At 40.5% G+C, this 27,689-nt stretch overlaps 1 protein-coding gene and 1 long non-coding RNA gene across 13 annotated transcripts in view; one reads left to right on the top strand and one right to left on the bottom strand.

Annotated features, from left to right (window-relative positions):
- HECW1 (HECT, C2 and WW domain containing E3 ubiquitin protein ligase 1) overlaps positions 1-20,937 on the top strand; it is a 248,733-nt gene extending 227,796 nt beyond the window's left edge. For all 11 annotated transcript variants that reach the window (XM_064419767.1, XM_064419773.1, XM_064419763.1 and 8 more), the window contains 6 exons: positions 5,075-5,173; positions 6,584-6,713; positions 10,580-10,726; positions 11,470-11,584; positions 12,830-13,028; positions 20,449-20,937. In XM_064419767.1, the coding sequence (XP_064275837.1) occupies positions 5,075-5,173; positions 6,584-6,713; positions 10,580-10,726; positions 11,470-11,584; positions 12,830-13,028; positions 20,449-20,560 (802 nt within the window). In that variant the 3' untranslated portion in view covers positions 20,561-20,937. The remainder of the gene's footprint in view (positions 1-5,074; positions 5,174-6,583; positions 6,714-10,579; positions 10,727-11,469; positions 11,585-12,829; positions 13,029-20,448) is intronic.
- Positions 279-27,689, bottom strand: LOC135300418 (uncharacterized). Of its 2 annotated transcripts, XR_010362308.1 has the most exons (5): positions 20,985-27,689; positions 18,114-18,201; positions 6,612-6,736; positions 3,610-5,302; positions 279-1,334 (listed from the first exon to the last, which is right to left on the bottom strand). It is a non-coding gene; the product is annotated as an uncharacterized LOC135300418 (long non-coding RNA). The 2 variants fall into 2 exon arrangements; XR_010362307.1 differs by having other exon boundaries at positions 279-5,302; positions 20,985-27,629.

The raw sequence follows: 27,689 nt of genomic DNA, 5'->3' as shown, positions 1-27,689 counted from the left end.
ATAAGAAAAGGAGATGAGCCGACAGTACTCCTGTTACTCCTTACATTGGAATTCTCCTCTCTGACTAATTTAGGAGTTATTTTACCTTTTCTCTTTAATGTGCTGAGACTTCATGAACTTCTGTCTCCAGCCTTTGTAAGAGCCATTCCTTTCATATTAATGACACATGAGGTCATCTGAAGAGGCATGGTGCTGGAATGCCACAGCATCCACCTCTGAACCTGCAGACACACTGAGCACATTTGCCATGAGGCCAAATGACACAGTGGCAAAGAGGAGTCTGCAGAGTTTGCAGATGCAAGTCAGATAAAGAGAACACGTGAGCTGTCCCAGCCTGCCTGGCTCAACCTTCCTGACAAAAGAATGCTTCATGTCATCCCATTAGTCCCTTCAAATGTTCTTTCATTTGAGTGAGTAGGGGTTAAATATGCACACCAAATTAAAGAAAGGCATTTGTTAATGAAGGCTGATAGATAGAGGTGTGGATTTGATCCATTGACAAGGTTTTGTAGAGGTGACCTGATCTTCTGCTAGATCATTTCTCTGTAGGTGTAGCTCATATAGGACATGTTGGCCACGTCCTGCACTGAGCCAACACAAGGATGTGTACTGCCAACATCTAGACACATACCTCTGGAGCATATGCCTGACACACTGCCAGTATGGCTTAAAATTCTTAATGTATGAACCCAGGCAGAGTTGCTGTAACCATCTAGCTGGTCAACTCTTTTTGCAAAATATATATTCTTATCACTTTCATGCATTAAAAGAAGTTCTTTGTTTATAAAGTGCTAGAGCTGGTGATAACAACAAAATTCAGAAATCATAAACTCAGTACATTTTCCTCTGTATGTTGTGTCCCCCACTCATATCAAAAGATTGCAAATCACTAGAGTATAAGAATTGATTTTTAATTCCTTTAATCAGCAGTTTCTGGCCTTCAGGTTGTTCAGTAGTGTCTTCATAACAATGGCAGTTTTAACAGTGTTTTAAAAAAAGCTGTACTACAATCTCTTGAATCCATGATGCCCAATTTCCTACAAATTTTTGTTTTGTGACTGAATTCTCTGTTGTCTAATAAGATGCACGTTCAAGGTGAAGTATTTCCCATGATTGTGCCTTTCTAAATATTTTCCTCTTGTTAGAGTCTCTGGTATCTAATAACGATAAAGATTAGTTCCAGTCTCTCCCACTGTGAAAGGACTAATAGGCTCTCCAGGTGGATCCACCTGACAAATATCATTCTTCCTCAGAAGAGCTGCCAAGGACAGAAAACTTGGACCACAGTGTAGCCTCATTTGTTCAGCTTGTCTTTCAGGTGGCCAAAAGTTCATCTGCATGATTAAACAGTCAAGAGTTTCAAAACTGGTGCAACAGAATGTGTAAATTTCACTTACAGAAAGCAAGTCTTGTGAAAGTGACATTTTCAAATTTTATGTGAACCATGCTATATTTATATCTCTCAAGTCCCACTATGAATATTTTTTCACAAGCTACTGCATCAAGAAGGGCACACTTAAATGCAGCTGATGTATTTGAGCAATATAAGGTTTGCAGATTTTCAATCTTTTTAATCTCATCAGGTACTTCCTTTTTTTAGGATTTGAAGTTTCTTCTATCATACCTAATTTAGCCCACAAGGCATGGTTCCCAAAGCATTCCCAATAGAATTATAAAGACTGCTCTTCCTCTGTTCACACAGATTACAATCTCTTCAAGGTACATCATTATCCATCTGAATCCAAGGAAAAACTGTCATATAAAGTAGAGCTCCATTCATTGAACCAGTTAAGAGGGAGCCCTGTACCAAATTGTGGGTCATTGTGGGTCCTGCCTTGCTCTGGTGCTGTATGATAAGGACCAGAGTACATTAAATCTCCTGTGACTCAGCTGCAGTGGGAGGAATATTTATTGCCTAGTTGCTGCTACAGCGTATGGATTTGTCTCTCCCTGAGCACACAGATAAGTATTCACAGTTCCATCGAGGGGAGTGAGCCTGTTATTTTGCAATGGGCTGTTGTGGCTGCTTCAGGGGCACCTGAAGCCTCCAGAAGGAAAAGGAATTAGCTGGATACAGTGGAAATTTCTGCAAATGGGTCAAAAAGTAGTGCTGTTAAAAGCCAGAAAGCAGGTGCACACAATGTCCTTTTTGAGTGGACGAACAGTGTCAATAGGCAGTCAAACCAGAGCAGCTCCACTGCTCATTAATTCTGTCTCTCGTTCCACCATTTCCTGTTCATTAACTCCCTCCTGCACTTACCCTCTCTCTGGAGCACATTACTCAGACTCAATCATTGTCTCCAAAAGGGAAGGGTGTTGAAAGAAAAGGCCAGAGCCAGACCCTGCATTCCCCACCTCTCCCAAACTAGCTTTTCTGCTAGAAAGAAACCAAACAAGTATTTTACACTTCCTTGGAAAGATAAATGTAATTCAGGCTTAAGGAAGGTATGTACCCTCGAGCCAGGATTTACCTTTGTGCTGCTTATTCTGTCAAGAAAACTTGTTTTGTTCTGAAAGGACTGTTTTACCCACCTCTAAATCTTACGTGCTCTAAATCTTTTAGGAAGAAATAAACACAAGAGTCTGGCTTTGTTTTAACTCACTTTTTTAAGGAGCGCAATTTGTTTCTTCTTGCTTTTTTGTAAGTTTTGATACATTTTAAGTGGGACTGCTATGCTTGTCTGAGTGTAGTGGTAGCTTGATGAACTGATTGGAGCCACACACAGATAAATTGTATGTTTGTCCCCTGAGAAAGACAGCAAATGCCTCCTGTTGATAGGTATCTGCTGGTTTACCATGGTCAATGTTTCTCAGTGCTGGACCAGAGAAGTGTTATGTCTGGTCCCAGGCCCTGTCCAGAACGGACAAGAGGCCAGAGAACCTTCTGCTACACCATTCTTCAGAAGAGAGTAAAGTATAGCAAGTCTCTGCCGAGATACCAAAGCTCTATGCAGGGGCAGAAGGGTCTATGAGCTGGAGAGCTGACATGCCTTGGCCACACAGCATCATATTTTTCTGGGGAGATACAGAGCTGCCAGGGAATAGGGTCTACACAGCTTTTTTATCCATTGTATTAATAGGCACCAGCAGTGACAACATTTTGCTAATTTCGTCTCATTTATCCCACCTGTTCTTAGGCTGGTGCACCAGGCTTGGACCTTTCACACAGAAATGCTGCCCATGGCTTTGGGATGGTTTGATGCAGTTCTGCCACAAGGCACTGATTCAAATCAGACTCTCCATTACCGCCCCTGTAACGTGTGCCCCTAGCTGTAAACACCTTGGTGTAGGTGCACTTTGCAGGAATGCCCTCAAAGCCATGCAGAAGCAAAACAAGCAGCAAGGAGAAGAGGAACCCTGTTCACACATCATGCAGTTTCTTAGGAGAAGCCACATTCCCAAATCTTTCCTGGCAGTTCACTTTCAGCTTTATTCCCGGTGGCTCCTGCCTGCCCAGTCCCCTACAGTGGAGTAGCTGTGGGGTAAGCACTGTGGTGAGGAACACCCCCAGCATTTCCATTCAGTGCTCACTTTCAAAATGCACGGGGATGAATGGGGGTGAAAAACAAAACCAGAAAAGCTGACATGCGTTGTTTAGGACAAACTGACCTGATTATGGATCCTAAAGGTGCTATAAAACTGACAGATTACAGGCTCAGCATTTCTGGGATTTGAGCTGTCTGGCTTCCACTGTGCTTTCATTGTATCAGCTCCCCCTCATTTCCTTGCCTTTTGCTAGAAGCACTGCACTGGAGCACAAGTGAAGTGAAGCAGGCCCTAACTAGACCCAACAGCTGCCCTTTGTTGCTGCTGTGGAAACAGCTGTAAGGGGGTAATATAATCATTCTTCTGTGGCCACTCAGCTGCATATCATAAGCACCTTTCTCAGATTCAGGGGACCTGGAGGCAGCTCCTGTGGTGGTGTAAATGCTAATTGGGCCCACAGCAGGCTCTTTTGTGCCCCCATTTGACATACTAAGCACTTGTTGTTCTGTCCCATGAGCACAGAGTTGATTGAACAGATATTCTTTGCCACATTTATTACAATCAGACTCGTGTTTCATTCATGTGCAGGAGAGGTCTGTGCACTGATTCCTGTAAGTGGCAGGAATGGTTTCTACACTTTTTGATATGTTTCTCATCTTTTGTGCAGTAAAACTTTTCTGTGTTACCAGCCAGCTCAGACTTGGAGTGCTCATATTTGGGGCGATGGATTTTTTCCTTTCTTACATATAAACAAGTTTTGAATGGCTGTTGGGGATTGTTCTTACAAAAATCAAACTCACCTGGACTCACACCAGTTTTGTAGTTTTCTGTCTCATGATTGATTTAAAAGCAGGTTTGATGAAAAAATATGAAGTCATAGAAGAAATCATAGGAAGAAAAATTTAGCAGTTTACCATCACAAGTCACAGATTATAATGGGCAGTGCATTGAGTGTACTTGTAATGGGACTGGGGGTGGTTGTTCTTAGAAACAAACACAAGAGTGTGTAAATACTGAAAGCAGCTGAGCAGCAAAATTAAGAAAGTGGTCTGGAACAGTGTGCCTGAGCTTTAGATGCTGATGTTAATGTGTCCTTGGTCACAACAGTTAGCTTACTTGAACTTCATTTTTCCCCTATCAAGTCAAGTCACTACCCTTTTAAAATACTTTAAAGCCCCACCTCAACAGGGTTGTAGCTAGTCAGAAACTGGATGTACTGAGTCTCCAAACATCCTTTGCAGCTCTTTTGAGATAGCATTTTTTCTGCTGAGGTGGAGCATTTCAGTATTTCCATTGCCAAATACTGTGTTGGATGTAGTCAGTCTATATCAGAACATTGAACAAGAGGTCACAGAAAGTGAGTGTTCATTGCTGTGGCACAGGAGAGCACATAGCATGCCAGCTGCAGGTATGGGTAGAGGAGGAGATGCATCAAGGAGATCCATTGGTCAGACATGGGAGGAGTGGCATTAAGTATCTGCTCAGAAAAAAAAAAAAAATCAGGGAATAAATGTGAAAAACTAATTCAGAAATTCTATACTAGAAATCTTGAGTTACACTTCATTAACTCTGCATTTTTATTTCACAGGTTCAGGTTCAGCGGTCGTATTCTTGGCCTTGCTCTCATTCATCAGTACCTTCTGGATGCTTTCTTCACAAGGCCGTTCTACAAAGCGCTGCTAAGGCTGTGAGTACAACCACACAACCATGCACAAGCAGCGATCCCACAGGGAGTCCTGCAGAGACTGCACACACCCTCAGGGCGTCACTTCGAGTGCACTGACCTTCACGTTCTTTCTGCTGTTGGTTTGTTGGTCTGCAATAGAAAATGAACACTTTTTAATTTTTCTTTGCTTTCTCCAAGAATTTGCCATTCATAAATATTATGTTGACAAAAATAAATAAGTATGACATTTAGAAACACACATCGGAAAGTTCTGACACATAACTCCAGAGTCTACTACTGGTGAAAAGTTATGAAGATTCAACCAGGTGGAAGACTGAAAAACATCCTTGATGGAATGAAACAAAATAATAATGGAAAAAGGGGGTTATGTTAAGCAAAAATACATCATTTATCGTGCCTCACTGGTGGAGTAGCTTTTCATTCTGAAACATAACTTGGGTTAATTAAGAATGTTCATGTAGATATAACCAGGGAATGTTTTTTTTGGTCTTCTCCTGTCTTTTATTTTAGTAAGCTTAAGCTACCAAAAATACATTACTTTCAATTTGAAGTTTATAAGGTTAATTTTGATTGACAGTCCCTCTTTAATTAACAGACTGAAGTAAAACAAGGTACACAAAATTTTTGCAACAACAAAAAAGCCATAAATATTAACTCAAGACTGCTACTGAATGCTAAAGAGCTAATAAAGATTAGCTTAAACAGTTCATCAATTAAGATGATTCCAAATCAGCAAAGATACCTGTCTTGACAGTCCTTTAAGTTCTTTATCATGTTATTCTTTGTTGGGTTTTTTAAACTATTATTTTTGCTGAGGTACAAACACTCATATCTATATTGTACCTGATCTAGTCTGAAACTAGGCTGAAACCTAGGGTTCTCCCTGCATCCTTATTGCCCCTTTAGGGAATTAGAAACCAGGCTGGTCATAACAAATCTGTCCTTTCAGCAGACAGGGATGGCTCCTTATTAGCAGAAATTTAGGCTGCCTGGTCTGCCCTGTATCAAATCTGTGTGCTCACCTGGCAGATGATAGATTATAGATAATGGAAGCATTATCTATTATCTATCATCTAATAGATGATAGATAATGGAAGCAGTATGGTGGGGCTAAAGGAACACGTGCTATGAAGTGCAGGGCATCCTGAAGATCCACGTAAAATCAAGCCCCAGGTCTTTTGACAGCAAATAATGCAGGCAGCCAACAGATTTGGCTTTGAGCCCAGCTATGCAAAGCAAACAGTTGCATAACTGCTTCAAAAGGGTCTGTGAAACAGTCTTTGATGTTAACAAAACTAAATGTACTTCAGTTTTATGTTGGATCTTCAGTAAATTTGTTGACACATTTAGTAGGAAATCATCCTGACAGTAGTCACAGGATCATATATTTTTTTCTTGTCTTGCAATCAGGCCATGTGATTTAAGTGACTTAGAGTACCTGGATGAAGAGTTCCATCAGAGCTTGCAGTGGATGAAGGATAACAATATCACAGATATCCTGGATCTAACCTTCACAGTGAACGAGGAGGTGTTTGGACAGGTGAGCACAGCTATGCAAAACATCTGAAAAGCAAATTTGAAGCTGACAAAGTTGAGCGTGATGAACATCTTTCTGTCAGAACAGATCCTTTAGCCTTTCAATAACATTTTCTTCTCCTACGTTCTGTTTCTTTCAAGCCACCTGTTCCAAGGCAGATGTTTATTCTTAGGGTGTATAATATACAATACCAGGCCCCCTACGGGCCTGTTGAGCCACACACTGATGAGCATGAGGAATTCTCTGGAGTGCAACTCTTCTCTCCAGGGTGTAGTTCACACAGATGTGGCATTTGGTGAATGCAAGCAATGTAACCTAAATCTGATGTGACTTAAAGGGTGGGTTAGGAAGGATAAAAAACATTTGACAGGTGCTGTAGGACTTGGCAATCCTTACCATTACTTTGTCTAATATCTCCCTGTTAGATTCTGTGTCTCTTACTTACCTTGCCCCTACTTAACAACTTGGTATGTACATCTATTTATTGTGCTTTCTGCAGCTCAGCTCTATCTTAGTCAGACAATTCTCTGTAACCTGGCTGATCACTACAGCCTTAGGTAGAGTGCAACACTGGCCTAAGAGCAGTCTGGCAAACAGAATAAATGTCTCCTGTGTGATTCTTTGGGTTGCACTGAAGCCCTGGTGCACTTCGGTGTTGCAAACCATGTTGGATTATAACTGTCTCTGCGAAGCCTTGAAGAGAATCAAAACAATATTCAGACCATGATTAAGGATCTCCAGGGAGATACTGAAAAGTAGAGAGGCTGAAGAACCAAGCTCACCAAGCACTGCAGAAGCTCAGGGGATGGAGATACCTTGTAAGGAACAGATACAAGTGTCAAAAGGAGTAGAGAAATCAGATGGAATATGATCTTTTATACCCTTCATCTTACATGCATCACACCTGTGTGCCCTCACTACCCTTTTATGATTGGTCAATGCACATCAGCATTCCATATTTCTTTGCCTTCAATACTGTTCTCAGCTCCTACACTGTTGTAGTCCTTTAGGGGTGAGACTCAGCTGCAGCCCCATTTCCAATCACCACAAACTGTGTTCCCACAGGAATATCCAGAGAATGGCTCTCACCACTTGACAGGGTTTGCACGAAGCTAGGGTAGTTCTGTGAGCTAGGCAAGAGTTTGACAAGTTTCTGAGGGGAGGAATTCCAGCCCTGCTCAGCTATGAGCTTTAAAGTAACAGAAAGCAAGCAAGGCTTCAGGGAGTATATTAAAAACTGAATTTAGCCTGACTATAGCAAAAGGTAACAAAGGATGAGCAGAGTTAAGGGTAGATGAAAAGGATGGGGCAGAAGAATTAAAGTAGGAAGCATCTGTAGGAACAAGAACACTGTTTTTCCACAGACTCAAAGGAGTTTTTCATGGACTCGGAACTGAGTTTGCATGACATTGAATTCACAATACAGTGGTTTCCCTGGAAGGTATGGCTATATGAGACTAATACACAAAGGCAGACAGAAACATACAGACATATTCACAAAGGCAGATGAGACAAGTTTGTATTTACAAGGGAAGACTACAAAGTTAAATAAGAACTGAGTTGCCCTGATGCATCTGAAGGTAACATTTGGCACACTTATTACTTGTTATACTCTCCTCAAAGGAAAGAGAAAACAGTTACATAGGAGTCTGTTGTGGAAGATAAGAGATGGCTCCAAAGAGAACAGAAAAAATCACAATCTGTTGTAGATACTGTGGTATAAATGCAAAAGACCACTAAAAGCTAGTCTTTGATGCTGTTGTCTAGTACTTTATTTCCTATGTACTGGACACTGAACTTGCTAGAACTAATGATGGGGGGAAAGGTTGGTTCTCACTGTGAATTACAACCGTCAGAATCCAAGTGTCTTAAGTGAAAGTAAGATTTTCCTCTTGAAATTTACTAAGTCCTGACAGAAAAATAACAAAGAAATTTCAGGCACATTTTATGCTCACAGATGGATCCTAGTTGGAAATTCTTCCATGCCAAGAGTATCTAACCACTTAAATGCCATCTGAGCATTGCTTTGCTTGGTACACGTGCAAGTGTAGATCACAGTGGGAGCTCTGCTAATATTTGGGAAGATGGATTTCAAGGGCTTGGTAAGGAAAATGAGAACTATATGGTCTCCTTGAGAAGCTGTATAGTAGATGGTTACAGCCCTTTTGTCCTGCTTCCACAATGACTTTATTATGGACCAGTCACTACCGCTTTCATATTTTCTTGTCTCGTCTCTGATGTGTATTGAACTTCTAAGGCTTTCAGGCCAAATCCCCTGTCTTGTTACTTTCTTAAGGAGAATTTACTACATGACAATTCCAGCCTTCTTGTGTACTGGAACCCAGAGCACTCCTGTAACAGCAGTGATACAGTGTCAAATCAAGCATTACACATTTTTCCTGGTGGGGGCTGAATGACAATTTGAGAATTTCACTTATAAGACAGAGATGTGTCAGTTACTTGTGACGCAAAGTACTTTCTCATGCTTTTACCCAGTAGAAAGTGTTCTTCCAGGCTCTCTTTTTGGATACAGCCTGTCTCTGAGCCCCGGCAATTGTTCCCATCAGGTAAAAGGAATGAACTACATTGGTTGAAATGTCTCTTTGCTACTCTGAAACCTGATTCTCAATTGTAGCTCACAGCTGCAGTTAATGCCGCTAGGAACAAAAACCCCAAAACAGGGACACATTGCTATCGATTGCTAGCCTCCAGTCATAGATAATTAATAGTGTTTGAAAGTACACAGATAACGAGAAGTTGAAAAAAACAATCATTTTCTAGATGTTTGTGGGAAGTCTTGCAGGAGACTTTGAACATCTGGACTTATGGTCATGCTTAAAGCTAGACAACATTTAGTCTTTGGTTTGGCAGATATACCTTAATGCCTCACAGCCTTGAAGAATACAGCATGGTAGCTGGGCCAGAGCCTTGCTTTCTGGGCAATGCAGCATTGCTTGTATGATGGTGATGCAATGATTTATGTTTGGGAATTTAACCTGAACCAGCTAAGAATTCCTAACTCCTTCCATCCAGCTTTACTTGTTCCTGCTGTTTCTCAACAAAGCTACTGATTAGATGACTCAGTCAATGTTTCTTAATTCATAATATTGCAATAGGTCCCTCAAGTAAGGTGACCTAAATACTGCCTATGCTGTGTGCTGTCTGTTTGGCTAATAAATAGAGAATAATATAAATCATACTAGTAATGAATATGTCACCACACATTTACTGTCTGTGGTGAACATCGTTGTTACAGCAGCAGAAAACTGAAGAGAAGAGCAACATATTCTTCCTTTTAAATCAACTGAATTGAATGTGAAAATAATTGAAAGACAAATACAATTTTCTGTCACATGGGTGGAGGAGTGTGTGTTTGCTGGGTAGGATCCAGACTGATTCCTTAAATTGCATCTCAATCTCAAGCCTTAGTAACCCAAGCCAACTAAATTAACTGTTAAAATGCAAAGAAATGATGCAGCTCTTGCTTAAAATAAGAAAAAGTTATTTACAGTACAAACTCTTCTCAGGTTTGGATGGCTGATACAAAAGTCTGAATCCCACAGTGACTATCTGTGCAAGGTTGCTGTACAGGTCTTGTTTTAGGTAGTGTATTGGGAGTATTCTTTTTATGATACTTTATTTGGCTGTTTGCATTTCTGAGTAGCATTTACTAGCACTTGGGGAAGGGTAACACTTGTTGCCTAAGAGACAAGTAGATATCCCTTCCAGTAGGCAAAGCAGTCTGCTATTCCAATACTGTGACTGCCTCTCCATCCTGTTGTTTCCTGTACTGTTGATTGGATGATCTTGTGTTTGAAACACAACATGATCCATACAATGCTACACCATTGTTTATCTTTGTTCTGTAGGTGACAGAGAGAGAGTTGAAATCTGGAGGGGCAAACACAGCGGTGACAGAAAAGAACAAAAAAGAGTACATCGAGAGAATGGTAAAGTGGCGAGTGGAACGAGGAGTGGTCCAGCAAACAGAGGCCCTGGTCCGTGGCTTCTACGAAGTAAGTAGCAAGGTGATGCTTCTACAGGCATCCCTCCTTCATCTGAATGAATAGCACCCTGGTTACATGCTTCGTTGGTATCCTAGAGAACAACTAAACAGACACAAACAGCAAGGAATTGGAGTTCTTGAATCTCTACAGACAGAGACCTTGGATATAGCGTGTTTAGTATTAAAGGAGAAAGGAAAGAAATGTGTCTTCTGAATGTGATAAAGCATTACTTGTGATCAAGAGTTAAGAACAACACTGCTTTCCATTCACACATGGAGAGAAGTAGGCACTAGCAAATTTTTTTCTACCATGTTGTGATTTTGGGTTAGGGGTCCCTGACAAAGAAAGATTGTGAAGATTTGTACACTTTGATGAGAATCTGATGAAACACGCTGTGTCTTCAGGGATTTTTTCCAGTAAAGTCAGTCCATGGGTGCAGTCCAAGCTTGCTGGTGGTATTCCTGGATACTGCTCCATTGCTGTCCCTGGATTTTGCAGTTTATCTTTGCTGAAGACCTGGATCTGAGGGCATCTTTCTGGCAGAGCTGTTACAAGAACTGGGTGAAAACCTGTGGCTTTGCTGACCAACCCATGTAGTCACCTATTCTTGCCCGTCCCTAATCATACACAAACATGTGAATGCAAACATTCAAACTTTGTCAGGATAACGAGCTGGCCACCAGAACCATAGGTTTATAAGACTTTGATTCATTTCTGGTCTGAACTGTGCTTACAAGTGGTTTTTGTTCCAGGTTGTAGACTCCAGGCTCGTCTCTGTTTTTGACGCCAGAGAACTGGAGCTAGTTATAGCTGGCACTGCAGAAATAGATCTCAATGACTGGCGGAACAACACAGAATATCGTGGAGGTAAACTGCCTGCTCATGTTTACTACTATCTTGACTGTTTCAGTCTAAAACATGGAAGTCATGCTCCATCTTTTCTTTCTGTATTTCCTGAGGGAAAATGCCCTATTTTGTCCAGGAAGTTATTGTGAAGAATAACTCCTGAAATAAAAAACCAAATAAGATCTCAGGTGTTGTGGTGTTATACTACTGAAATTGCTTCTGCTATTTTTATCCAGATTTTATCTGTTCAATTCCTTCAGAGTTAGAAGGAGTTTTGACCATTAAGGACTGAAAAGGATTTGCACAATTAGATCTAAAAGTTACAAGTCATCTAAGATGACTGTGACTGAACTCTGCCTCACAGAAAGTAGCTCCACAAGTCCTCCTGGCTTCAGTAGGGAGCTAAAATCAGGAGCTGAATTTCACAGTTCCCAATTACATTTCAACAACTTACAGATCTTGCTTGTCTGTCCCCTTAGCCTAAACTATGTCAACTTGGATTTTTTTTCCCTTGTCTGCTGCTTGGTCTGGTTTTGCTTTAAAGAATGATTTATCCAGGCTGTCTTGGATGATGCAAAAATGTGAAATCCACCAGTTCTGTACCACAAGTGGAAAGTTCCTGAGGTTCACATATCCTCCCCTGAAATACAAGGTTTCAGTCTTTGCTGGTCACTGCCCAGCCTTTGGGTTACCTTGAAATATGCAGCTTACCACAAGCACAGCTGCTCTCCAGTGTTATTCTCCTGCTACATTTTTTTATTTAACTTTCAAAACAGATTCAGCCTGGTATATGCTGGCTCTCACTGGCACAAACCAAGGCTCGGAGCCCCTCAGGTGGGAAGTTTGCCAGGGAAGGGTTTGTGGCAGCAAACTCCTCTCCATATGTCAAACACTGTTCTAATCCAAAAGAGAATTTACTTGGGAACCAGAAATGGTTAGCTTGTTAAGACTCAAACTGTGTGGCATATTGCTGTTGGTCTTTAATATCCCATGTGTGTAACCCCAGTTCTTGCCAAGAGATTTGTGAGAGAACAGTGAATCTCAAGTGGGTATTTGAGTTTCAGGGTCTGAAATGAGTGATATTATAGTATCCACAGGCCAGGACAAATTGGAAGCTGGGACCTACTGCTCACGAAGAACAAGATACATTGTTAGGCCAGGATCTTTCCAGTAGGATATCTACTGCCCCATGCTAATGCGAACATTTTTCAGTGTTGCTCTTCTCAGTTAGGAGGGAGTGATTTTTATTTCTCTTGCTTGGTGTAGGCTACCATGACGGACACATAGTGATACGGTGGTTCTGGGCAGCTGTGGAGAGGTTTAACAACGAGCAGAGGCTGCGATTGCTGCAGTTCGTCACGGGAACGTCGAGTGTGCCGTACGAGGGCTTTGCCGCTCTCCGAGGGAGCAACGGCCTGCGGCGCTTCTGTATAGAGAAGTGGGGGAAAATAACCTCCCTCCCAAGGTATGTCCCAACCAGGACTTTGCACCAAAATTGCTGTTAGAAACATAGGTCTGGTACCTCGTTGCATCTCTCTGTCAATTAATGAATACAGTAAGGACAACTAAAAAAAAAAAAAAAGGCAACAAAGAAACAATGATCAGTTTGTTGTTCTGTAATTATGTTCACAGAAAAGTGTTTTCTTTTGCTGTCTTTTTGATTTTCAGGCTTAATTCCAACTACTTGGAATCTTTGGAAATGGTTAAGATTAAGATTTCCACAGGTTCTCTTATTTTGATTCTGGAACAGATTCAGATCAACAGGAGCCTGTCAACTGATTCTCTTCCCTTTACTTCCAAAGTGCTAGTAAAAATACTTGTGAATTTACAGGGAGACATGAAAGCCAAAATCTGTCTGTCGGTTTTGGCTAGAGACCTGAGTGTAATCCCTTCATTTATTCTGATGGTTCCACTTTTTTGTAATGAAGAAGCTGAGTGAGGGAACTTCAGACCATGTGGTGATAATATCCAATTTGTTGCATCTAGTTCAGTCAGCCAGCTAGGAGCAAATGAGCTATAATGTCATTCAGAATCAACAGACTTGGCAGTGATTGCCAAAGGAGGGGTCATCTTCCTTTTCAGAACAAAGGGGCAGGGGCACAAGGGGCTAGACTTGCCTCAGGCCACCCAAGAGGGTGATGGCACAGCCACTAATGGTTTCAGCTTTGAGTTCTGCTTTACCACTTTATGGGTGATCAGCACTCATCCTTCCTTACTGAAGTGAGTCACCTTTTCTTGAATGTCCTGAGGCTCTGCCCCACTAGGATTACAGAGCATTTCAATGCCTCTGAGATATTTTTGTGACAGTGGCCCTTTTATATATTTGCCCTCCAAAGGATGCTTTCTTCTTGCTCTTATCATTTGCTTTCAGCTACACTGCAAAAGAAGCCACTTTTATGGCACAGAGCAAAAATTTTACCTCATAGACCTCGCAGATATAGTCAGACAATCAATTGATAAAGGGTCTGGTCCAGTTTTCTCATCACTTGCTCGCCATGTTGTTTGCCCAGAAACATATCATAAAACATGGACTTGAGCAAATGCCTGAAGTCCTCTGGAGAGGCAAAGTCCAAATCTTGTCACCCTCTCTGTCCAAGCCTGCTCAAGCCCATGTTTATGCAGTTGGAGATGCAGAAACTGGAGCCAAGGCACTACATCAGAAGGCCTTCAGAGCTGACATCTTATGTGGACTCCCTCTAAAGTCAGGAAATGGGAGTAAGTGTTTTCAAGGAACAGTTCATCTCATCTGAACACAGACTTTTGAAATAGCTCAGCTGAGTCACAGCTTGTACATTTTGGTTTGTGTTCATCTACCATAAGGACTCTACGGAGATTGTATGGAGAGCTAGAGCCTACATGAAGCTAGATGTGGGCACTGAGATTTAAAACGAGATGAAAACATGTAAGGTCAGTGAGATGACTCCTGCCATCTGAGCTCCAGCCAGCAATGTGGTAAAAGAAAGAAAGCCTGAGAGCAGCAGTTTGCTATTTGTAGTCCAGATCCTGCTTTTGCAGTATATTTATATTTGCAGTCGGGTTTTATGTAAGGGTTTCAGAGCTTACCAAGGACATTCCTGCCTGCAGACAGTCAGCAACCAGCAGTCACAGACCCTGCAGCATTTCTGCAGAGCTCTCTTTGAGTTCCTTCTAGGGTGCCAAGGGGTGACAGGGGATGGTGGACCTTAGTGCATGCACAGAAAATGCCCTGGCCTGACCCATCAAGTTCTGAAAAGGTAATTGGCCCCTTTCTGCTCTGTTTAACTTTCTTTGTGAACCTAGGCACTGCTTCTGACTCAGATTCAGTTAGCCTCGAGATTTTATGTTTGTCTGCTGATCTCTGAATGAGTTGCTCTCCCCGACTGTGGCCTCCTTTCCAGGTGAAAGTTGGTAGCACTTGTTAGAAGTCTTAGAGCTCTGCATTCATTTTAGCCAGGGGAAAAAGAAACAAAACTTACTCATGGGAAATAAACACAGCTTGATCACCATGAATTTTTGCCTGCATTTTTGTAAAATTATGGGGTGCTGCCAGGTATACACAGTGCTAAGAAATGCATAAAACACACAGGCTGAACCTGGAGGTTCCCTATGTCCTTAGTTAAGCAACTAAATGAGTATTATTTAAAACTTGTATTTTAAATACCTGATTATGGTTTGCCCATGTTTAGTTAGCTTTATTTACATACTTAAGACTTATAGGCTAAAAAAAGTCATATGTCATATCCTGTCAGCCTTTTAGCCCTTTGACATGAGTGTAACTAACTTTACAATAACCCACAACAAATTCCCTTTTCACTTTAACTGCTGTACAAAGTGTTGAGAACTTTTAGCTCTATCAGAAGAGTCCATGGCTCATTCTCTGTTCCCTTACTTCTGCTCCAGATGGCTGAGGTAGTTAGGTAAATGTCCCTTACATTTGGGCAATGGAGTACGCAACTACCATTTGCTTGCAGTGAGCAGAGATGTGCTAACACCTAAACTGGATAGGTTAGTGCTGTTTGTACTTGCAACAGCAACATGGCAAGCTCAGAAAAAAGGCAGGGTGTAAATTTCTAAAATGAAACACTTTTCAAAGAATAAGCATAATACATGACAGAGTGCTTTTTGAAAGCACTGAGGGTAAGCAAGACTTTTTCAGGAAGGTTGAACATCCAGTAACTTCATTCTAAATTGGAGGATTTGTTCATTACTCCCAGCTCCCTGCATGAACAGGGTAATTGTGGTGTAATATGTTCATCTAAGACTAAGAAGAGTAAGATTACACCACTATTTTATTTCTGGAGTGTGCACATATGCCAGACACATTTTTCCAATCTGTATTTACTTTCAAGATCACATATGTTAGAAAGTTGAGGAACCATACAGCTCAGAGATGCTGGTCTAATCCCAGATCTCCAGACAATGACCCTAAAGCAGGTTCCAAAGAGACTGGCAGCTTTGCAGATCTGTCAGTGTAAATCTGCATCATGGGTTCTTCCAAACTGGTATAACTTGTCATATAAAATAGCAGGTTCAATCACTTGTTCATCAAGTTTGAGATTTACTCTTCCTATATAATATGGAAAGCTTTGTGCCAAAATGAAGGCGTTACACATTTAACTGGGTGCCAGAGTAGAGATGGTTGGAGAATTTTTGAAGCTACAGCCTCTTCTGAAGCAGGAATCCTCTCTTCACCTCTTCTGTGTCATGTAGGTTTGTAAATGGAATCAGTTTTAGTAGTAGTTCTGCAAGAATGGATTTTTGTTCCCCACCAAACATAAATGAAAAGCCACTGGTTTTCTACCTGGAATAGCATAGCCTCATTTGGTACCATGGGAGCAGAACTCCTGGCCCAAAACAGACCTGTGCAAAGAACCAGCAGTGCTTTCTACTGTAACTGTAGGAGACAACAGTTCAGTCTTCTTAAATCCTCAACTGGAAAAAGTGTTTGGTGCTTACAAATGCCACTGTCACACCTTGTGGTTGCACTCCTCACCTGGCAAAAACTCCTGCCAGCTCCAAGATTATGTCTGAGTATCAAGTAAGTAAGGACCTCAGTGTGTATCCCAGGGATTCAAATAATCACATTTGACGCAATGAGGTCACTTTTCCCAACAGTGCTGAGCTGCAACTACCCTTTCATGAGAAGAGATTTCCATTCAGCAGTGTAGTGTGTGTTATGTATGATGCAGATTACCAGTGCTAGTAAATATCTCATCTTTTGTAAGAGAATTCTGTTCTTCTCAGTTGGATGATCAAATATTTAATCATCACAGAATCCCATATAGCAATTTTTTAAAAAAAGATTGTGTGTGACTACAAAGAACTTTATTCTCATAATTTCCTTCTTTACCAATGGACTGAGTGCATGGACTTTGCTGTCTCTTACCTTTCTTTATATGCTATCCATCTTCTCTTTCGTCTTTTTTCAATACAACAGCAGTATCAGCTACAAATCTACATTCATCTGTTTAACACTGATTCCCAGACAGCATGTAAGTGTTCCCTCTTACAGGCAAAAGGAACAAAAACTACTACTTGTGGGTTCTCAGATTGATGAAGGGGGGTTTGTGGGCTCATTTAACGAAAGCAAGGTGAAAAGGAGAACTGCCCAGTTTCTGCCTGGCAGGCATCCTTATATTACAATGTAAGCCTTACTTTAGTAGATAGTTTCAAGCTACAATTGAGATAGCAGGGGGTTCTGTGCCCATTTTACTGCCTTTGGATTCTCATCTTTATGGGGAATAAAAGAAGTGACAAAGAAAAGAAGAATGCAAAAATCTTAAAAGCTTATACTCATAATTTTTAGAAAGAATTCTTAGAAGAAAAGAAATAGCATAGCACTGTGAACAATGAGCAAGATTAAAGGCTCAAGCCCACCAAAACTATATTAAGCAAGAAAGACGGACTGCCAGGAAGAATGAAATTTTAAGTAGTCTGTTCACTTCTTAACTTACTGGAGGATGAGGGCATATGAGGGTCAGAGTTCGTTTACATTACTTTATCTTGCATTTTCTTCTGGAAAAGCCAGAATCCTTCCCATAAAAGCTCTTACCAATGTAATTCTTATTCCAGGCCTCACATTCCCTGCACACCCTCTCAAATGTCAGCAGTCTTATGTGGTAGGAGGCTTAAATCAAGGGAAGAAATATTTTCTCTTTGCTGTGACTACTTCTTGCACTATTGATGTGATGTTTTCACCCCAGTATGTGTGGCAAATGTTCCCAGGGTTACTGTAGTCACTCTCACTGCAATCAGTAGTAGGAGGCAAACATAATTCAGGAGGAATTTACCCCTTTGGAGGATGGAGCACAGTTAGACAACAGTGGAAAGTATCACTGATTATCACTGATTTTTAATTGCCTTGTGTACTACAGTATCACACACAATATATGATGAAAACCAGACAGTTTTGCACATAATTATCCTTATTGAAGACTGAGTAGGCTTCACAGGCATCACTGGAGTTGCAGTAGATCCACATTTGTTTCACAAACCAGAATATGAACTCAGGTTTTGCCCTTAGCAATGTATTGTGGTTTGCACCATAAGTAGGTAGAAGTGTAAACCTTACCTGGATAGCGCTTCTGAAATGCTCTTTTCATTTCAAATTTGATGACCTTTCTTTGAAGTGCAAGGATTTTTTCTGTGAAGTTGTTGAGCTGGAGAACACAAGATTGTTCTTTAGCAAAATCTTTCAGTGTTTGTAGACATGTTAACATTTTTTCCTTTCTTTGCTCCCCACAATAAATTTCTTGAGACCTTCTATAGAAGAGCCCACATCTGTAAACCTCATAGTAAGAAAAAGAATTTATCTTTTTCTGAGTTTGGCTAGGTCAAGGATGACTAAAAATCAACAGCATTGCAAGGTTGTTTCACAACCAATGTGAAATCAGATGGATAATGATCAGTGAAGATAAATGTCTGCAAGCAAGTAAACACCAGAGTCAGTGGCTATGGATACAGCTGTACTACACAATAGGATGCATAGCAGCAATGGCTGAGATGCTGCTGTCTCAAACAGTTAAATGTGCCGCAATTGAGTACCATACAGAGGTCTTGTTCTGCAAAACTACCTTAGAAGAACTCACACCTGAGCCACCATGGCTGTGCCACTTCCAGTTCTAGAGCCCAGCACTTGACCTCCTCAAGACTGGCTATCTCTGCATGGGGCTGTCTTGCCTGTGATAAACATGTTCTGAATGGACTATGAGAATCCTTCTGTTAATTAACTCCCAGTGGTTGATAGGTATTGCCAATGGATTGTAGAAACAACTTATGTTGCCAAAGATTGTTGAGATAAGCAATAAATACTGCAGGGATACTCATGGATAATACACATGAGCTGCCATGTTTAATTTCAAGAGATTAATTAAATAATGGCTTTATTAATGTTCACTGATGCAGGCATTCCAAGCTCATTTCCACAAATTCTGTGTTTACTGTATTCTCTTCTGAGACTAACCAGCTAACAAATCTTCATTCAGAAGGGGGAAAAAGATGGTAAAAGCTCTCCTAATTGAAATTCTGTAATGCAGTGAAGATTACGTGCCTCTGGCTATTTCAGTTGCCTGATTGCTTTTAATGATTCACCACTGGTGCTTGATAAAGCTCCTCCTCTGAATCTACAAGTCTCAGGCCAGCCCATCTACTAGCATTACATCTTTCCCACTTTGTGGGTGGCCTAAGAGATGACTAGCAGGGCTTCATGTAATTTTCTCCAAGATAGCTCTGCTGCTTCAGTGTAAGAGAAATAGCATTGACTCAAAGTTTGAGATAGAAGAGCTCAAAATAAAACAACTCCATAGCTTCTAAAAATACCAGGGGCTTGAAGCTCAGACATTGTTAGCCACTGAGGCTACATTTCCTTTTGTAAAGTTTTGTCAATTCACATTTATCCCAGTGACCAAGAAGAAATAGAAGTATTGCTATCATGTAAAACTCTAAGCTGACTGAAAAAAACCTGAACCAGTTTTACTGAAAATGTGTCCCTCCCATGTCCATTTGTTGAATGAGCTGTACAGTTTCCCAGTCAGTTGAAATGGCTGAATTGTTGGGGCAGGGGCTGTTTCTTCACTGCACATTTGTACAGCACCTCCCACAGTGAAGTGCTGTCTGCCTCTGGGTCTAATTGCTGCTGCCAGAAAAGCTGCAATAGGGTGAAGGCACGCATGGAACCCATTCCATGGCATTTTTGAAAGTGCTGCCAATGTAAATATAAGGTCAGGTAAATGTAATGGTAAAACTGGGGAAAGAGATGGTCATCAAGTTTGCAGCTTGCTCTGCACAGAATATTTTGCTTTTGTCTTGGGTACTACAAATAAATAATGTTTAAAGGCCAGACTTGCAGCAGATGGCCAACAGCTGACTTGCTGAATATTTTCAGCAGCCTTCCTTCCTCACTTAGCAGATCCCTGAATGGTGTTTTAGCAGTCAGGCCTGCCTCACTGCAAACACATGCTCAGCCCATTCTGTCACTATATTCCCTCACATTGTGTTTGTCCACTGGTGCAAAACTTATTGACAGCTCATGTGGGATGTACAGATGAGTGCCATTTTAAAAAAAAATCTTGAAGCAACCAAAATTATAGTCATGAAATTCTCTGTCAGGCCCTAAACCCCAGCTCCTCAGTGACCACCAACATTCTTCTCCATCAAGATCCGTACAAGATCCCTGCAACATCTGAAGAAGGAATATCAGATCTTATGTTGACACTTAGCTTGTGTCTTCTATATAACATATTCATGTGCATGTGCACATACATTTCAGTAACTCATATTTTGGTGGAATTAAAAAGTTTTGAGTGAACTTGAATGTCTTGAGTCTCAGTAGATACTAGTTTTCTCAATTCTTATTTTCTCAAGTTTTTTCTATTAAGCCTAACATATAGCATATTTTCTTTTTGCAGGGCACACACATGTTTCAACCGTTTGGATCTTCCACCTTACCCCTCATATTCTATGCTGTATGAAAAGCTGCTGACAGCTGTTGAAGAAACTAGCACCTTTGGACTTGAATGAGGGGGTTCAGGCACTTCTGGTGTTTTTATGGCTGATGATGTCACCTTTCCTGTCCACCATCATTTGATCTTGGTTTCCCATATTTTTATTTTTGAAAACAAAACAAAAATCAAGATTAACAAAAAGCCGTGCATGAAGAACTGCCACCCTCTATGATCTAACCTTCATGCTTTCATCCTCTGTTTCCAATGGACTGCTAGTCTGTATGCAATAGAAAAACAACTGTCTCAAGGTTTCTGTATATCTCTACATACCTCCATTAATAACAATGAAAATACAAATGCAAGTTACACTACACTTGACCAAATGTTAATAAATGTTTACTTCCACCTACGTTGATTAAAAAATAAAAAAAAAAACTTCATCAAGCATTCCAAGCTTTTATATACCCATATCTTCTAAATCAATTCATAGCCCATCTTACTTCTTAATCGTTGAATCCAGTACTAGGAGCTGGTCAAATACGTCATCATCCATCCCTATTTTCCCTGTATGTATTGTCCATCTGAAAGACACCAATGAGCAAAACTGAATTTTTTCTATACAAACTCATGATCCACATCAGTTGTATCAGCTGGAACTGGCCCAGATACATGGTGCAGATAAGACCTTCAAAAAGTAAAAAAAACCCCACCAACCTGTAATGCAATGCAAAGAATAACGGCGATTGTTGCGATTGTTGCTTGCCAGTACTGGAGAGAACTTGCACTTCAGAGCTATCGGGAGGGGCATCTCCATTGTAATGTTTACCACACAAGAAGCACAAGGTTGTGCACACTCAAGAAGGATGTTTTATTATGTAGCATAAAGGACAAGGCTCCCTTACCTTAGTATTGTATCTGACAAGGAAAAGGGGAAGTAAGAAGAATGTTCTACTCTTATGAATACCCTTGTGTTCTGTTTACCAGATCTTTGTTTCCTGATGTTTAAAATGTTCCTTTCTAAATGACAAGTCTAGACAATCCCATTCCCTGTGTCAGAAGCCATTTATTTTCTGTTAGGTGGGTTGCTGGGGGCGGTTTCAGTTCTGTTGTTTCTCTTTCCTTGTTCAGTGGAATAGTCCATATCCTCAAGAGTGATTGGTTGTAGACAGAATGTTTTCATCTGGGGTCTGTCAAACGAGAAGCTGCAGTGAATGAGGGTGTTTTTCAGGTATGAAGGGAACTGTAACTCTCTGGGGGTTAAAATTTTGGTGTACATCCTCTTGGAGGAAGCCCAAAGGCCCTCCAGTCATACTAAGTACCACTAAACTAAAGATCTCACTCTTGTTACTGCAGACATAACCCTCTTCTCTTTGGTGTACTTACCAACTCTGAATCCAGGGGGGGAAAAGGAAAACAGCACTAGGCTTGTTTTCGGATGGATTTTGCTGAGACTGCCATAGTCAAACAACTGCTCTGATTACATTCTAGTTATTAATCTTTGCTGCCCTTCTTTTCCAAAACTAATCTCAGATTGAAAGTGTTTGTCTTAACTGGGAAATGTACAAAGATACAAAGTATCTTCTGACACTAAATATGTTAAAGGATGCAAGAAATGCAAAGTGACAAGATTTGTGAAGGTACATGAGAAGGTAACATTATAGTGTTTAGCAGCTTGCATGAAGTACAACACCCCCTTGGGGGGTTGTTACTGGTAGTTTTGTATTAGTTATGCTTTAGATCATTGTAAAATCAGGAGACCAGTTCAAGATTTAACACATCTATTTTGTCTTAAGTTTTCTCTCCAGAGGAAAAAATTGGACTCTGCATTCTCACATATTTTTATGGTGGCTGTACAGAACCTCATCACACTTGAAAAACTGCATTCTGAAAGTTCTAGATCTTTCTCCTGCTTTTACTCTTAGGTCAGTAGGTATTTGAAAGGTGATGGACCCAAAAATATATTTCTAAGGAAATAATTTTTTTTTTTTTGGCAATGGTACATAAAAAATCTGAAATACTTAAATTACCCCTTCATTCGATTTCTGTGGCATTTCAGCCATTTTTATGCTAATTTACTGTATGGCTTTTACTGAGATTCTATGTTTTAGTATGTTGTTGTTTAATATTACAGTTGCAAACGGAGGCTGCAGCTACAGGCCAGCTTCATTGTACCACACACCGAAAATGATGTTTAGTGTTTCCATAAATGAGCTCTCAGGCATTGATTCCATGTGACCAGCCCATTGCACAGGAGAGATGGAAAAATTAATGTTTTTCTCAGAGCATCTGTCATGTGCACATGAATTTCATCAGGACAAGTCACACCAGGAGACACTGAACATGAAAACTTCCAATGTATGTAATTCCTGCCTCTTCACCTCTGGGCCCCCAAATCCAGTGATTCTTGTATGGTTCCTAATTTATTCCTGGTGGTGTTACGAAGTTACCTGTATTATGTCAAATGTTGGATGTCTTCCAACATTAGAAGAAAGAAGCATCCAACTCGTTGGTCCATGTTTGGCCGAGAAAAATCAAAAGCTGTCTCATTAACATAATAAAAAAGTGGCAAAAAAAAATTCCAATCTTTACAATGCTGTATAGTCAAATTTTTTTAAGTATTTTAAAACTATATTTTATTACAAAAAGTGAAACTATTTTTTGTAGCATAATAAAAGATGTTTGTATTTCAGAGACAGCATCAAGCTCCACTAAATTAAATACAGAAGGCTTTCTCCTGAAATTCTTCTTTACAACATTTTCTAGCATTCATCACGCACTAAACTAGATTATGTTTGGCAGATGCCATCTCAAGCACCTTCTGTGTTGCTCCTCTGGGAAACACAGAGCATAGCCAGCTACTTCCCATCAAAATCCTTGATCCAAATTGCCTTTCAAGCACATAGCCTAATATTTTTGAAAAGCTGCTTTCTAAGTTGACAAAGTCATGCAGATTTCCTTGAAAGTTTTTTGGATCTAGGGCCAGGAATAAAGACAGTTGACTGTTTTCATAAAGCAAAGAGAAAGAAAATGCAATGTGTGTCTTTTCTTGCATTCTGCCATTCCAGCCCAATCCCTTTCTCTTCCCAAATGTCCTACCCCAATTGGTTTTCAAACTCCTACATAATCTTTCTGATATCTGTGTCAACACTTCACATTCCTTGTGTCACACATTCCTTCTCCATTCCTTGTGTCACACCATGGGCAGAATCCAGTCTCAGCCTGGAGTGAGGGGGAAGCCGTGCATCTGAAGTGTCAGAGTGAGGCAGTGAATGGTGCTCACAGGAGAGAGGGAGGAACCTACCTCCCTCAGCCTGTTATTTTACTTGCCCATTATGCAATTAATTGGCTGCTTTGTTGTTGTTGTGCATATGCAAGACATACCCTTCCTTGTTCATCTGTTGATTCAAGTGCTGTTACTCCCCAGGTCTGCATCTTCATTTCTAAAACACTGACTGCTGATTACAGAAATTCTGGTTTCATTGTTTCCCACAGGAAAGACTAGAAGATATTCCATAGGGCAGATTTATAGTGAAATAATCTTTTCAGCTCTTCCACCTCACTTCCCTTTAAACCTGGCGGTGGCTAGATATGGTGGTGGCTAGATTAAGATACAATATCAACATCAATAGATTTTTTAAATGCAAGTGAAAATGGAAGAGCCAATCTGACAGCTTTCATGAATTCTGGTTTTCATTGGAGCAATGAATACTGGCAACAATTTCAGAGGGTCCATAGGTTTCTCAAAATGATTATCATGATGATATTAATGGTAAAGGGAGGGAAGGGGGTTCTGGTTTTGAAATCCTGTTAGCATTAATCTGAAGATAAGAAGATGGAAGTAGGTATTTTAAATCATCAGTAGGTCTTCCACCTTGAAGTAGTCTTACTGACTGTTCAACCACATCAGTTATGCAGGATTTGATCCAGTATAAACATCTGTATCTTAGTGTTAACAGCATCAGGTCTAAACCTTATAAATGCTGTCACTTCAGTCTGCAATAAGTTACATAAGTGCTTAGTTTCAGTCTGTGCATATTCAAAACTTGACTTTTATATTCCAGAGAGGTCCATGGCTATCACAAGGCAAGAAGTGAGTGGTCCAAACTACATCTAACATCTAATGGAGAAATAATGAGTTTTGTACAGGTCTAACACAGGGGAATTTTTACACCCAGTTTGCTCAAGTGCCCATGAACTTTTGAATGAACTGTAGCTGAGGTTTGAGCTCGTAGTCTAGTCTGAGAGGTGACCTGTGGGGAGGGGAGTGTTTGTTGGGATTGTGTTTTGTTGTTCTAGTTTCACTGTAACAAATAGTTGACATACCTCTAGTTGGAAACAATCGGATACTGAATTTGAACATGCAAATCAAAACTGAAATAAGCTAAAATATAAATGCACAGGGGACAGGTTAAACTCGTCCTTCACTATTAATCCATTGACAGTCCATGGAATTTCAGAAGAACAAATTTGACTGGAGATCTGTTTAATTTCTGCTGAAATTATATTTGCCCTGTGTCCATAGTAATATTCATAGGGATTCCCAGTCAAGATTAAACGCTTTCAGTCAAATGCAGACCAACAGATCTTTCTACAACAAATGCGGTGCTTTTTTATTATTCTTGCTGTACCTCAGTGTTCATTTTGAAAAGATAAAACTACTGCAATATAATAAATCTGGGATAGGTTTTCCAGTTATCACAAGGTCCAAAAGACTAGATTGTTACTTTCTCACTAGTGAGTCATGTAGTTCTTTTGTTCCAGTAGAAAAACAGATTCCTGTAGATAGTAGATACTAGGTATAGTAAATATTGTACCATTAGTCAAATTCCCTGCAGCTTCCGATTTATCTAACAGAAATGTCTGTTACGTTTTTTGTTAAAGACTACATAAAGTCAGTGGCAGGAAAGGTCCTCATTAATGGACTGATTTTGCTTTTATTGACAGAAAAATGTCACATGATACTCAGGCTGTGCTTTCTATTCAACCATATCACTATGGAGGAATGTCAATAAAATCACTTTGTTATGGCATTGTGTGGACTGTCTATTGCAAATAAACTATTTCATAGAGGGTGGAAGCTGTCATTGTCAAAGCCCACTAATTTCAGAAATTGCAGTTTCAGGATCATGTCCTTTCCTACTATTGTTTTCAGGCCCTTCCACTGCTTTTATTCAATTTTTCAGGGCACATGTCTAAGACTTGGGGTTCTCCATAGGTTTGCATGACCAGAGCCCCCGTGCTTTCCCGCCTTGAGAACATGGGAGCTTATTCCTCACAGTAGGAAATGTCTGGCCAAACAGAGGGACAAAAGCAGTGTGTATGCTACTTACACATACCTTGCTTCTAAGTATAATTACTGCATTATAGAGATGAAGTGTAACTGCAAGGATGATTTCTTAATAGCATATGCTGGGTCTGCACTGTGTTGACAGCAAATACATAGCAAGATGCCCCAGCATCTCAGTATGTCACACCCATTTCTCTCCTGCTCGTCACTGTAATATCTCTGGCGTGTTTCATTAACACATTCCAGGACAGATTAACACACTTCAGATACACCATCAGCAGACACCTTCCTGACCATACCTGTTTTCTTAAATAAATGGCACCCCATGAGGGATTGTGGTACAATAGGAAGGATGGGAAAGCTTAAATATGAGGCAATGTTTCTATAAGGAAAAATATAAATCTGTGGAAGATACTCCAACAGAAGTGGTGAGCATATCTTGCACAAGACAATTCAGTAACACATGTGAAACTGTGTGACTCTCAGAACTCTTGAGAGTCCCTCTGGAGCTGGCACTGCGTTTCATTCCATATGGAGGAGCACAGGTCTACGAGGCCCAGCACTGGCTCTCCTTCAGCAAGATGGTGGTGCTGGTGGCAAGAGTAGCACCCACCCTGCACATGTTCAAGCAATCCAGGTCTCATAGCTCAGCCTTTATTCATATCCTGTATGTGTGACTGTGCATGTGTGTGAGGAAGGAGTGAGAGAGAGGGCATTTTGGTACTAAGCTGGATTTCCATGCATTGCTCACATAAAAAGGAAGGGAAAATCCATATTGATTAAAAAGCAGCGAGATGAGCTGCTGATCATTAGGGTGCATCAGAGGTGTCAGTTTCTGCAGCAGTGACCTGTGTATGTGGCTGGAACTATGCCTTTTATCAGAACCCATTTGGTGATTCCATTCAAATTCTACGAACCCCTGGATACCATGAACCCATTCAAAGACAAGTTGGATACAGTCTTAAGCAATCTGGTCTAGTGGGAGGTGTTCCTGCCCATGGCAGAGAGGGTTGGGACCAGTTGGTCTTTAAGGTCTATTCCAACCCCTTGACATTCTACCATTCTATTACAATTACTGAATTTTGGTTAAAATAGAGCAGCAGTCAAAGTGATGCCTCCATGGGTACATCCAGCATCTTTCTTGGCATGCTAACAAAACTGTAATAATTCTGTAGGATATTAAAAATCAATAACAACCTTTTCCTGCCCTGTGGTAGCAGTGTCATACAAAGGCAGCAGTTTTTTCTACAAAGGACAGTAAATCCACATGCGACCTCTTGTTGTTCATCTGTGTACAAGAGGCCAAAGAGAGCAAAGGCACAAAGGATCTGCTGTGTCTCCTCTAATCATAAATCCTCCTTGAGCTGCAAAGACACACTCTTTTACTATTTTTTAAATTTAATTCTCGTAAACTCAAAAATCATTTTTGACTGAAAATACCTTTCATGGATCTATCAAGATGAAGAGTGTGTGGCTGTGTTTAGTTCCTACTCTCTTGAAACCAAATTTAGAAGAAAAATACCCAATGTATTATTCTACCTGAAATATGAGCCCTGATTCTTATTTGTATTATGCTTTGATGTAATGCAGATTTATATTGTTTTAACTGAGGTGTAAATGAAGCTCATCCCTACAATGCTGTGTTACAGCTCTTTGAGATTGGATAGAATAGAATAAAAGTCACTGGAACACACAAAGAGTGCAGCTAATGGGGTTTTCTTTTCCTGAACTTCTGGCATAGGATTTCATAGAATTAATTAGATGCTATGGTACAAGAGAATAACAGGGCTGCATGGGAGAATTTTTTGTGCCAATCATAAGCAATAGTGACACTGAGGTAACTTGCCTTTCCTTTTGTGAAGAGTAATACACTTCAGGAAAATGTTACTTTTTGATTTTTTTTAATATGAATCTGGAA

This window comes from Passer domesticus, chromosome 1, assembly GCF_036417665.1.
Source record: "Passer domesticus isolate bPasDom1 chromosome 1, bPasDom1.hap1, whole genome shotgun sequence".
NCBI classification, from domain to species: Eukaryota; Metazoa; Chordata; class Aves; order Passeriformes; family Passeridae; genus Passer; species Passer domesticus.
This window is presented reverse-complemented; position numbering and strand designations above follow the sequence as displayed.